The sequence below is a fragment of the Nerophis lumbriciformis genome, linkage group LG26 (assembly GCF_033978685.3).
Source record: "Nerophis lumbriciformis linkage group LG26, RoL_Nlum_v2.1, whole genome shotgun sequence".
Taxonomy (NCBI): Eukaryota; Metazoa; Chordata; class Actinopteri; order Syngnathiformes; family Syngnathidae; genus Nerophis; species Nerophis lumbriciformis.
Window position 1 is genome coordinate 36,285,004 of NC_084573.2, and position 14,146 is coordinate 36,299,149.

Sequence of the window (14,146 nt, forward strand, 5' to 3'; positions counted from 1 at the left end):
TGTCGCCCACTTATGCTCCAGTCCGGCGGCATTATAAGGGCCGAGGCGTCTGACGCTGTGTAAATTGAAATTACACTGCAAAAAGTCAGTGTTCAAAAACAAGAAAAAAAATAATACAAAAATGAGGGGTATTTTATTTGAACTAAGCAAAAATTATCTGCCAATAGAACAAGAAAATTCGGCTTGTCAAGACTTTCCAAAACAAGTAAAATTAGCTAACCTCAATGAACCCAACAATACCTTAAACTAAGTATATTCTCACTAATAACCACTAGAGATGTCCGATAATGGCATTTTTGCCGATATTCCGATATTGTCCAACTCTTAATTACCGATTCCGATATCAACCAATACCGATATATACAGTGGTGGAATTAACACATTATTATGCCTAATTTTGTTGTGATGCCCCGCTGGATGCATTAAACTATGTAACAAGGTTTTCCAAAATAAATCAACTCAAATTAAAGCTGCAAGCAGCGTTGTTCGGGCCCGCGTATTTGGCAGGTGCTAGTCCTAAGTGTCCCAATACTTTTGTCTACTTTTAGTCTGAAGTGTCCCAAGACTTTTGTCTAGTGTACCTACCTTGCCTGCATTGTGTGGGCACGTTAGTGCTTCCTGCTTTAGAGCAGCCATCTTAAAAAAAACAGCACCGCAGGAGCATCAGTGCAGCGGGTCTTTGAAGGGTCATAAAATCAAAACCGGAGCAGGTATCACAACTCTTTCACCAACTTTTAATCAGAAGGGTTCAATCTGTCTCCTGTGTTAGTTTGAAGCCGAAACAACAAACGCGCTCAGAGGAGATAATGTTTGAAGAAAGGGGACGGGTTTTTACAAAAATGTTGTGTTGAAGGGGGAATAGCAAACTTCCTGTATATATTTGCTGGGGGTTGTCAATTTATGAAATGTAGGTCTAAGTGAGACCTACATAGAGGTTTTTGTTTCATCTCTCTCCGACCTTTCCAGTGGGAGTTACATGCAGTTTTGTCAGATTTTTCATCCGAGGAGCAGTTTTTTGTGCGTTTTATAAAAAAATTGCTGTAGAGCACATGAAGCCGAAACAACAAACGCGCTCAGAGGAGATAATGTTTGAAGAAAGGGGACGGGTTTTTACAAAAATGTTGTGTTGAAGGGGGAATAGCAAACTTCCTGTATATATTTGCTGGGGGTTGTCAATTTATGAAATGTAGGTCTAAGTGAGACCTACATAGAGGTTTTTGTTTAATCTCTCTCCGACCTTTCCAGTGGGAGTTACATGCAGTTTTGTCAGATTTTTCATCCGAGGAGCAGTTTTTTGTGCGTTTTATAAAAAAATTGCTGTAGAGCACATGAAGCCGAAACAACAAACGCGCTCAGAGGAGATAATGTTTGAAGAAAGGGGACGGGTTTTTACAAAAATGTTGTGTTGAAGGGGGAATAGCAAACTTCCTGTTGATTTTTGCTGGGGGTTGTCAATATATGAAATGTAGGTCTAAGTGAGACCTACATAGAGGTTTTTGTTTCATGTCTCTCCGACCTTCCCAGTGGGAGTTACAGGCAGTGTTGTCATTTTTTTCTTCCGAGGAGCAGTTTTTTTCTGCGTTTTATTCAAAAATTGCGCTAGAGCGCAATTTTGAGATTTGGGGTTAGGTTTTTTTATTAGATCGCAATTTTTGCCAGTCCTGATGTGTGTGTTCAGTTTGGTGAGTTTTGAAGCATGTTAAGAGGGTGAAAATACAGCTCAAAGAGGCAAAAGTGACTGTTTTTTGTACTTTTTGTCTTGAAGGGGGAATTGCCAACTTCCTGTTGATTTTAGCCCAAGGATATATAATTATGAAAACTAGGTCTAAGTCAGACCTACATAGAAGATTTTGTTTCATGTCTTTCCGACCTTCCTGGTAGGAGTTACAGGCAGTCTGTTTTGTTTTTTTCCTAGGGGGCGCTAGAGCGCAATTTTGAGTTTTGGGGTTTGGTTTTTTTATTAAAAGGCCATTTTCGCAGGTCCTGATGTGTGGGTCAAATATGGTGAGTTTTGAAGCATGTTAAGTGGGTCAAATTAGTGCTCGAAGAGGCGGCGGAAGAAGAAAGAAAGAAAGAAAGAATAATTAGATAACCTCAATGAACCCAACAATACCTTAAACTAAGTATATTCTCACTAATAACCACTAGAGATGTCCGATAATGGCATTTTTGCCGATATTCCGATATTGTCCAACTCTTAATTACCGATTCCGATATCAACCAATACCGATATATACAGTCGTGGAATTAACACATTATTATGCCTAATTTTGTTGTGATGCCCCGCTGGATGCATTAAACTATGTAACAAGGTTTTCCAAAATAAATCAACTCAAATTAAAGCTGCAAGCAGCGTTGTTCGGGGCCGCGTATTTGGCAGGTGCTAGTCCTAAGTGTCCCAATACTTTTGTCTACTTTTAGTCTGAAGTGTCCCAAGACTTTTGTCTAGTGTACCTACCTTGCCTGCATTGTGTGGGCACGTTAGTGCTTCCTGCTTTTAAGCAGCCATCTTAAAAAAAACAGCACCGCAGGAGCATCAGTGCAGCGGGTCTTTGAAGGGTCATAAAATCAAAACCGGAGCAGGTATCACAACTCTTTCACCAACTTTTAATCAGAAGGGTTCAATCTGTCTCCTGTGTTAGTTTGAAGCCGAAACAACAAACGCGCTCAGAGGAGATAATGTTTGAAGAAAGGGGACGGGTTTTTACAAAAATGTTGTGTTGAAGGGGGAATAGCAAACTTCCTGTATATATTTGCTGGGGGTTGTCAATTTATGAAATGTAGGTCTAAGTGAGACCTACATAGAGGTTTTTGTTTCATCTCTCTCCAACCTTTCCAGTGGGAGTTACATGCAGTTTTGTCAGATTTTTCATCCGAGGAGCAGTTTTTTGTGCGTTTTATAAAAAAATTGCTGTAGAGCACATGAAGCCGAAACAACAAACGCGCTCAGAGGAGATAATGTTTGAAGAAAGGGGACGGGTTTTTACAAAAATGTTGTGTTGAAGGGGGAATAGCAAACTTCCTGTATATATTTGCTGGGGGTTGTCAATTTATGAAATGTAGGTCTAAGTGAGACCTACATAGAGGTTTTTGTTTCATCTCTCTCCAACCTTTCCAGTGGGAGTTACATGCAGTTTTGTCAGATTTTTCATCCGAGGAGCAGTTTTTTGTGCGTTTTATAAAAAAATTGCTGTAGAGCACATGAAGCCGAAACAACAAACGCGCTCAGAGGAGATAATGTTTGAAGAAAGGGGACGGGTTTTTACAAAAATGTTGTGTTGAAGGGGGAATAGCAAACTTCCTGTATATATTTGCTGGGGGTTGTCAATTTATGAAATGTAGGTCTAAGTGAGACCTACATAGAGGTTTTTGTTTCATGTCTCTCCGACCTTCCCAGTGGGAGTTACAGGCAGTTTTGTCATTTTTTTCTTCCGAGGAGCATTTTTTTCTGCGTTTTATTCAAAAATTGCGCTAGAGCGCAATTTTTGAGATTTGGGGTTAGGTTTTTTTATTAGATCGCAATTTTTGCCAGTCCTGATGTGTGTGTTCAGTTTGTTGAGTTTTGAAGCATGTTAAGAGGGTGAAAATACAGCTCAAAGAGGCAAAAGTGACTGTTTTTAGTACTTTTTTGTCTTGAAGGGGGAATTGCCAACTTCCTGTTGATTTTAGCCCAAGGATATACAATTATGAAAACTAGGTCTAAGTCAGACCTACATAGAAGATTTTGTTTCATGTCTTTCCGACCTTCCTGGTAGGAGTTACAGGCAGTCTGTTTTTTTTTTTTCTAGGGGGCGCTAGAGCGCAATTTTGAGTTTTGGGGTTTGGTTTTTTTATTAAAAGGCCATTTTCGCAGGTCCTGATGTGTGGGTCAAATATGGTGAGTTTTGAAGCATGTTAAGTGGGTCAAATTAGTGCTCGAAGAGGCGGCGGAAGAAGAAAGAAAGAAAGAAAGAATAATTAGCTAACCTCAATGAACCCAACAATACCTTAAACTAAGTATATTCTCACTAATAACCACTAGAGATGTCCGATAATGGCATTTTTGCCGATATTCCGATATTGTCCAACTCTTAATTACCGATTCCGATATCAACCGATACCGATATATACAGTGGTGGAATGAACACATTATTATGCCTAATTTTGTTGTGATGCCCCGCTGGATGCATTAAACAATGTAACAAGGTTTTCCAAAATAAATCAACTCAAATTATGGAGAAAAAAAAATGCCAACATGGCACTGCCATATTTATTATTGAAGTCACAAAGTGCTTTTTTTTTTTTTAACATGCCTCAAAACAGCAGCTTGGAATTTGGGACCTGCTCTCCCTGAGGGAGCATGAGGAGGTTGAGGTGGGCGGGGTGTAATTTTGCTTAGTTCAAATAAAATACCCCTAATTTTTGTAAAAAAAAATTCTTGTTTTTGAACACTGACTCTTTGCAGCGTATTTTAACTTTATATTATATTATATAATTACATTATACATATATAGTATTGGATGGCTCCACATTTGCAGTGTGACTCTTTACGAATTGACTTCCCAAAAAGTATTTTGATTTTATGAATACTTTTTCAGATAGTTTGTATCGAAATAGTCAATAAATACGTAAAAAAATACATGTGATCGTATCGGCTGATCTCACTTATATTCGATATCGGAATTGGCAGCATAAAACGCTGATCAGAACGCCCTTAGACGCCACCACAGAACACGAGCAGTTTGAGGGGGAAAAAGGTGGTAAGTCCAGTGTCATAGTCCTGGAAACAACACGGTGCTCTGTAAACAGTGCAAATGAGAAGCTACCTTTCACAATTCTCGTGTCCTTAAAAGACGGCTCTCTGTAAGTCATTTACTTTTGTGTCCCCGACTGAACAACATGCATTTAACAAGAAAATTGTTGGTGTATTTTTTTTGGAATTCACCCGTTGCACCACTACACTAACAGTCGATTAAGATGTTAAAACTATGGAATATGATAGAGTTAGATGTTTGCCCGATTTTGTTGTCAGGAGTCTGAATCCACCCTGCATTTGTTTTGGTATTGTCATATTGTGTCTTCCTTTTTGGGTGGAAGTTGAAAAAAATGTGTTTAAAGATTGGTTTGTTTATGAAGCTTGATGTGGTTTCTGTTATTTTAGGAGAGTTTATTGACAGTCATGATTTAGTCAATTTAATTATAGTGCTCGGTAAAAGGTTTATTTTTAAGGCCAAAAACAGATATTCACTTAGTATTACTTTCTTTAAAACATTTATTCAGTATTTTTTAACTGAAGTTATATGGTTGAAAACAATAATGATGCCAAAAAAACAGTCCTCAAAGGCTTATTTTGAAAATGTAATTTTGTTTATACAAACCCCGTTTCCATATGAGTTGGGAAATTGTGTTAGATGTAAATATAAACGGAATACAATGATTTGTAAATCCTTTTCAACCCATATTCAATTGAATATGCTACAAAGACAACATATTTGATGTTCAAACTGATAAACATTTTTTTTTTTTGCAAATAATCATTAACTTTAGAATTTGATGCCAGCAACAACGTGACAAAGAAGTTGGGAAAGGTGGCAATAAATACTGATAAAGTTGAGGAATGCTCATCAAACACTTATTTGGAACATCCCACAGGTGAACAGGCAAACTGGGAACTGGTGGGTGCCATGATTGGGTATAAAAGTAGATTCCATGAAATGCTCAGTCATTCACAAACAAGGATCTGGCGACAAATGTGTGAGCAAATTGTTGAACAGTTTAAGAAAAACCTTTCTCGACCAGCTATTGCAAGGAATTTAGGGATTTCACCATCTACGGTCCGTAATATCATCAAAGGGTTCAGAGAATCTGGAAAAATCACTGCACGTAAGCAGCTAAGCCCGTGACCTTCCATCCCTCAGGCTGTACTGCATCAACAAGCGACATCAGTGTGTAAAGGATATCACCACATGAGCTCAGGAACACTTCAGAAACCCACTGTCAGTAACTACAGTCGGTCGCTACATCTGTAAGTGCAAGTTAAAACTCTCCTATGCAAGGCGAAAACCGTTTATCAACAACACCCAGAAACGCCGTCGTCTTCGCTGGGCCTGAGCTCATCTAAGATGGACTGATGCAAAGTGGAAAAGTGTTCTGTGGTCTGACGAGTCCACATTTCAAATTGTTTTTGGAAACTGTGGACCGTCGTGTCCTCTGGACCAAAGAGGAAAAGAACCATCCGGATTGTTATAGGCGCAAAGTGGAAAAGCCAGCATGTGTGATGGTATGGGGGTGTATTAGTGCCCAAGACATGGGTAACTTACACATCTGTGAAGGCACCATTAATGCTGAAAGGTACATACAGGTTTTGGAGCAACATATGTTGCCATCCAAGCAACGTTACCATGGACGCCCCTGCTTATTTCAGCAAGACAATGCCAAGCCACGTGTTACATCAACGTGGCTTCACAGTAAAAGAGTGCGGATACGAGACTGGCCTGCCTGTAGTCCGGACCTGTCTCCCATTGAAAATCCATGCATTTTTTTTTAAAATACATCCCATTGCTTTGTTCCATTCCCTATATCACGAATATCCCGTAGATTTTCCAAACATTAACCCTCTCTCCCCGCCTGCGCTCTCATTTCCAGTTCAACCGCTGCATCACCTCCCAGCTCATCAAGTGGTTCAGCAACTTCCGGGAGTTTTACTACATCCAGATGGAGAAGTTCGCCCGGCAGTCCATCAACGACGGCGTGGCGGGCGTGGAGGAGCTGAGCGTGAGCCGCGACTGCGAGCTCTTCCGAGCCCTCAACATGCACTACAACAAGGCCAACGACTTTGAGGTAAAACACCCGCCGCGTTTTGAGCAGAGAGTAAGCCAGTTCAAGGCCTACTGAAACCCACGCAGTCTGATAGTTTATATATCAATGATGAAATCTTAACATTGCAACACATGCCAATACGGCCGGGTTAGCTTACTAAAGTGACATTTTTAAATTTCGCGCGAAATATCCTGCTGAAAACGTCTCGGTATGATGACGTCAGCGCGTGACGTCACGGATTGTAGAGGACGGATGGTGGCCAGCTATTAAGTCGTCTGTTTTCATCGCAAAATTCCACAGTATTCTGGACATCTTGTGTTGGTGAATCTTTTGCCATTTGTTCAATGAACAATGGAGACAGCAAAGAAGAAAGCTGTAGGTGGGAAGCGGTGTATTGCGGGCGGCTGCAGCAACACAAACACAGCCGGTGTTTCATTGTTTTACATTCCCGAAAGATGACAGTCAAGCTTTACCATTGGCCTGTGGAGAACAGAGAGACTCTTACCAGGAGGACTTTGAGTTGGATGCGCAGACGTGGTACCGTGAGTACATATGCAGCTGCGGCTTCCAAACATTTGATCGCTTGCCCGTACGTGCGTGCCGCTATGTGCATGTCACGTAGGTAACTTTGGGGAAATATATGTGCTGTATGAACTTTGGGGAGGTGAACGGTACTTTGGGCTGTGGGATTGAGTGTGTTGTGCAGGTGTTTGAGTTGTATTGGCGGGAGGGGGGAGGTGTTTGTTATGCGGGATTAATTTGTGGCATATTAAATATAAGCCTGGTTGTGTTGTGGCTAATAGAGTATATATATGTCTTGTGTTTATTTACTGTTTTAGTCATTCCCAGCTGAATATCAGGTCCCACCCGCCTCTCACAGCAACTTCCCTATCTGCCCTCTAGTCCTTCGCTCTCACTTTCCTCATCCACGAATCTTTTCATCCTCGCTCAAATTAATGGGGAAATCGTCGCTTTCTCGGTCCGAATCGCTCTCGCTGCTGGTGGCCATGATTGTAAACAATGTGCAGATGTGAGGAGCTCCACAACCTGTGATGTCCCGCTACTCGTCTGCTACTTCCGGTACAGGCAAGGCTTTTTTATTTAGCGACCAAAAGTTGCGAACTTTATCGTCGATGTTCTCTACTAAATCCTTTCAGGCAAAAATATGGCAATATCGCGAAATGATCAAGTATGACACATAGAATGGACCTGCTATCCCCGTTTGAATAAGAAAATCGCATTTCAGTAGGCCTTTCAATGAACTGTGTGTGACAGGGTTAGGAAATTGATGCCGATTTTACAGGTTACAGTATTTCATTAAACATATTTTGGGTAGGCCTTTTGTAAACCACGTTTTTAGAAAACCTCAACCGGAAAAAGATCATTATCCGGATGCCGTATCTCCTTTAAATCACGATGTCTTAATAGAATTTATTATCAATATTTGATCATTCTTTTGTATGCAAGACATCCATGCCTCCCACTCCAAGATAGCTCCACTTTACCTAATGCGGCCCGAATGAGGACAATTAGTGTAAAAAATGGATAAAAGGACATCTAAGTTTATTTAAATTAATAATAAAAAGTAATAAATATATTGGCCCTAGTGCAGGGGTCGGCAACCCGCGGCTCTAGAGCCGCATGCGGCTCTTTAGCGCCGCCCTAGTGGCTCTCTGGAGCTTTTTCAAAAATGTATGAAAAATGGAAAAAGATGAGGGGGAAAAAAATATATTTTTTGTTTTAATATGGTTTCTGTAGGAGGACAAACATGACACAAACCTCCCTAATTGCTATAAATCACACTGTTTATATTAAACATGCTTCACTGACTCAAGTATTTGGCGAGCGCCGTTTTGTCCTACTAATTTTGCCGGTCCTTGAACTCACCGTAGTTTGTTTACATGTATAACTTTCTCCGACTTTCTCGGACGTGTTTTATGCCACTTCTTTTCCTGTCTCATTTTGTCCACCAAACTTTTAAGGTTGTGCATGAAAGGTGAGTTTTGTTGATGTTATTGACTTGTGTGGAGTGCTAATCAGACATATTTGGTCACTGCATGACTGCGAGCTAATCGATGCTAACATGCTATTTAGGCTAGCTATATGTACATATTGCATCATAATGCCTCATTTGTAGCTATATTTGAGCTCATTTAGTTTCCTTTAAGTCATCTCAATTCAATTTATATCTCATGACACACTATCTGTATGTAATATGGCTTTTAATTTTTTGCGGCTCCAGACAGATTTGTTTTTGTATTTTTGGTCCAATATGGCTCTTTCAACATTTTGGGTTGCCGACCCCTGATCTAGTGTGTGAATGTGAGTGTGAATGTCGTCTGTTTACCTGCGATGAGGTGGCGACTTGTCCAGGGTGTACCCCGCCTTTCGCGCGAATGCGGCGGGGATAGGCTCCAGCGCCCCCTGCGACCACAAAAGGGACAAGCGGTAGAAAATGGATGGATTTTGGGGGGGAATTTTGTAAACCACGTTTTTAGAAAACCTCAACCAGAAAAAGGTCATTATCCGGATGCCGTATCTCCTTTAAATGATGTCACAATGTCTTAATAGAATTTAATATGAATATTTGATCATTCTCTTGTATGCAAGACATCCATGCCTCCCACTCTAAGATAGCTCCAGCTTACCTAATGCGGCCCGAATGAGGACAATTAGTGTAAAAAATGGATAAAAGGACATCTAAGTTGATTTAAATTAATAATAAAAAGTAATAAATATATTGGCCCTAGGTCAGGGGTCGGCAACCCAAAATGTTGAAAGAGCCATATTGGACCAAAAATACAAAAACAAATCTGTCTGGAGCCGCAAAATACTAAAAGCCATATTACATACAGATAGTGTGTCATGAGATATAAAGTAAATTAAGATGACTTAAAGGAAACTAAATGACCTCAAATATACCTACACATGAGGCATAATGATGCAATATGTACATATAGCTAGCCTAAATAGCATGTTAGCATCGATTAGCTTGCAGTCATGCAGTGACCAAATATGTCTGATTAGCACTCCACACAAGTCAATAACATCAACAAAACTCACCTTTGTGCATTCATACACAACGTTAAAGGTTCGGTGGACAAAGTGAGACAGAAAAAGAAGTGGCATAAAACACGTCCTAGAAAGTCGCAGAAAGTTATACATGTAAACAAACTACGGTGAGTTCAAGGACCGCCAAAATTAGTAGGACAAAACGGCGCTCGCCAAATACTCGAATCAGTGAAGCATGTTTAATATAAACAGTGTGCTTTATAACAATTAGGGAGGTTCGTGTCATGTTTGTCCTCCTACAGAAACCATGTTAACACAAAAAATACATATTTTTTTCCCCTCATCTTTTTCCATCTTTCATACATTTTTGAAAAAGCTCCAGAGAGCCACTAGGGCGGCGCTAAAGAGCCGCATGCGGCTCTAGAGCCACGGGTTGCCGACCCCCGCCCTAGTGTGTGAATGTCGTCTGTTTACCTGCGATGAGGTGGCGACTTGTTCAGGGTGTACCCCGCCTTCCGCCCGAATGCAGCGGGGATAGGCTCCAGCACCCCCTGCGACCCCAAAAGGGACAAGCGGTATAAAATGGATAGATTTTGGGGGGACCATTTGTTGACCTTTTGTTTTGTTGTTTTAGAAAGCCCCAACCAGAAAAAGGTCATTATCAGTATCCCCTTTAAATGATGTCACAATGTCTTTATAGAATTTATTATGAATATTTTATCATTCTATTGTATGCAAGACATCCAAGCCTCCCACTCCAAGATAGCTCCACTTTACCTAATGCGGCCCGAATGAGGACAATTAGTGTAAAAAAAGGACATCTAAGTTGATTTAAATTAATAATAAAAAGTAATAAATATATTGGCCCTAGTGTGTGAATGTGAGTGTGAATGTCGTCTGTTTACCTGCGATGAGGTGGCGACTTGGAGAAGGCATTCGACCGTGTCCCTCGGGAGGTCCTGTGGGGAGTGCTCAGAGAGTATGGGGTTTCGGACTGTCTGATTGTGGCGGTCCGCTCCCTGTATGATCAGTGCCAGAGCTTGGTCCGCATTGCCGGCAGTTAGTCGGACACGTTTCCAGTGAGGGTTGGACTCCGCCAAGGCTGCCCTTTGTCACCCATTCTGTTCATAACTTTTATGGACAGAATTTCTAGGCGCAGTCAAGGCGTTGAGGGGATCTGGTTTGGTGGCTGCAGGATTAGGTCTCTGCTTTTTGCGGATGATGTGGTCCTGATGGCTTCATCTGGCCAGGATCTTCAGCTCTCACTGTATCGGTTCGCAGCCGAGTGTGAAGCGACTGGGGTGAGAATCAGCACCTCCAAGTCCGAGTCCATGGTTCTCGCCCGGAAAAGGGTGGAGTGCCATCTCCGGGTTGGGGAGGAGACCCTGCCCCAAGTGGAGGAGTTCAAGTACCTAGGAGTCTTGTTCACGAGTGGGGGAAGAGTGGCGCATTGGTGCGGCATCTTCAGTAATGCGGACGCTGTATCGATCCGTTGTGGTGAAGAAGGAGCTGAGCCGGAAGGCAAAGCTCTCAATTTACCGGTCGACCTACGTTCCCATCCTCACCTATGGTCATGAGCTTTGGGTTATGACCGAAAGGACAAGATCACGGGTACAAGCGGCCCAAATGAGTTTCCTCCGCCGGGTGGCGGGTCTCTCCCTTAGAGATAGGGTGAGAAGCTCTGTCATCCGGGGGGACCTCAAAGTAAAGCTGCTGCTCCTCCACATGGAGAGGAGCCAGATGAGGTGGTTCGGGCATCTGGTCAGGATGCCACCCGAACGCCTTCCTAGGGAGGTGTTTAGGGCACGTCCAACCGGTAGTAGGCCACGGGGAAGACCCAGGACACGTTGGGAAGACTATGTCTCCCGGCTGGCCTGGGAACGCCTCGGGATCCCCCGGGAGGAGCTGGACGAAGTGGCTGGGGAGAGGAAAGTCTGGGCCTCCCTGCTTAGGCTGCTGCCCCCGCGACCCGACCTCGGATAAGCGGAAGAAGATGGATGGATGGATGGAGGACCTCGGTAGCACGGCAAGCAATGGCGGCAGTTTGTTCCCGCAGACGAGCGAGCTAAACCCCCTGGATGTCTTGGCTCACACCGTCCCTTATGCCACCGAAGATGATCAAGAGAAGAATATCGACCCTAGCTTCCCTGGCCTGCTGACATCAACTCCAAAACTGGACAGATCAGCTTTCAGGAAAAGATAACGGATGAGGGTATGTCTACAGAATATATTAATTGATGAAAATTGGGCTGTCTGCACTCTCAAAGTGCATGTTGTTGCCAAATGTATTTCATATGCTGTAAACCTAGTTCATAGTTGTTAGTTTCCTTTAATGCCAAACAAACACATACCAATCGTTGGTTAGAAGGCGATCGGCGAATTCGTCCTCGCTTTCTCCCGTCGTGTCGTTTTCGTCGGTTTCGCTTGCATACGGTTCAAACCGATATGGCTCAATAGCTTCAGTTTCTTCTTCAATTTGGTTTTCGCTACCTGCCTCCACACTACAACCATCCGTTTCAATACATGCGTAATCTGTTGAAAGCCGCTGAAATCCGAGTCTGAATCCAAGCTAATGTCGCTATAGCTTGCTGTTCTTTCCGCCATGTTTGTTTGTGTTGGCATCACTATGTGACGTCACAGGAAAATGGACGGGTGTATATAACATACTTGCCAACCCTCCCGGATTTTCCGGGAGACTCCCGAAATTCAGCGCCTCTCCCGAAAACCTCCCAGGACAAATTTTCTCCCGAAAATCTCCCGAAATTCAGGCGGAGCTGGCCTCCAGCTCCATGCGGACCTGAGTCCGCTTTCCCACAATATAAAGAACGTCTACAGTAAAGCAGTCCGTCTGCCGTAAACAGCAATGTTGTGACACTCTTAAACAGGACAATACTGCCATCTACTGCATTCGATGAAAGCACTATTGTGCGTGCGACACAGCAATGCATCATCAGAGAGGGTGTTCAGCATGGTTAGAAAGATAGTGACAGAGAATAGAACAAGGATGGACAATTCAACCCTTAACTCAACAATGAGTAGATGAGTGTTATGTGTGTGTATATGTGTAAATAAATGAACACTGAAATTCAAGTATTTCTTTTATAGCTAGAATTCACTGAAAGTCAATTATTTCTTATATATATATATGAAATACTTGACTTGGTGAATTCTAGCTGTAAATATACTCCTCCCCTCTTAACCACGCCCCCAACCACGCCCCCGCCCCAACCACGCCCCCCGCACCCACCTCCCGAAATTGGAGGTCTCAAGGTTGGCAAGTATGGTATATAACGATGTTTAAAATCAGGCACTTTGAAGCTTTTTTTTAGGGATATTGCGTGATGGGTAAAATTTTGAAAAAAAAACTTCGAAAAATAAAACAAGCCACTGGGAACTGATTTTTTAATGGTTTTAACCCTTCAGAAATTGTGATAATGTTCCCCTTTAATTACTGCAGTGTTTTTTTTGTTTTTTTTTAAACTGCCGGTGCGTATCGTGAGTACGAAGTCTCACGAAAATGAGGAAGAACAATTTTGACCGACTTGTTTGTGGAAGCCTCTTCCTCCTCTTTGTTTCACTGTCTTTGTGTGTTTGGAGACTTTTTGACTTCCCCGTCCTCATTTAACTCCGTGTGTGTGTGTGTGTGTGTGTCTTCCAGTTTACTGTAAGTTGTCAGCAGGTAACTTCACCTTTTGGTGGTTTTTTTTTGTATTTTTTTATTGTGCACACTTCTCCTTTTTTTTGCCACCTTCGTGTGGAGGCCGTTTCCCCTTCTCGGTGTCAGCTGATCTTAAGAAGGAGCTGGCGGGCGGTTCGCACGTGTATTTGTTACAGCGAGTCTCCGCAAGAGTGACCGTGTGTGTTTTGTTGTTGCTGCATTTCCCAGCAGTGTCCTGTTCACCTCGAAGGGTACAGCCGTCCCTTGGATCGGCCCGAGCGTGCTGGCAAAGCATTTCTCCCCCCCGTGTGTGTGTGTGTGTGTGTGTGTGTGTGTGTGTGTGTGTGTCACTTTGAGGGGGGGAATTTCACTGTTATCAAGGTTAAGCGTCCTACTGTTTTAGTGAGAGGAGGGATGGGGGGAGAAGGGGAAAAGCAGGAGATGGATAGATAGGGTATGGAGGGTGAGAGAGACAAAAGAAAAAGCATAGAAGAGGGAGGGAGGGAGGGAGGGAGGGAGTCAGGGGAGAAAGAAGAGAGAGATGACGTACAGGATAGAAGTGCCCTTGTGAGCAGTGGGAGTTTTTGCAGCGCTCACACTTGAAGTGCTGCACTCCTCTTTCTTTCTCTTTCCCCCCCTCGTCCGTTTCTCTCTGTGTGTTATTTGTCCACCGGGGGC

The 14,146-nt window shown here is 42.7% G+C and overlaps 1 protein-coding gene across 2 annotated transcripts in view; it reads left to right on the forward strand.

Moving 5' to 3' along the window:
* Positions 1–14,146, forward strand: part of LOC133623679 (prospero homeobox protein 1-like) — a 150,935-nt gene that overhangs the window by 78,675 nt on the left and 58,114 nt on the right. For both annotated transcript variants that reach the window (XM_072916291.1, XM_061986966.2), the window contains exon 4: positions 6,625–6,819. In XM_072916291.1, the coding sequence (XP_072772392.1) occupies positions 6,625–6,819 (195 nt within the window). The remainder of the gene's footprint in view (positions 1–6,624; positions 6,820–14,146) is intronic.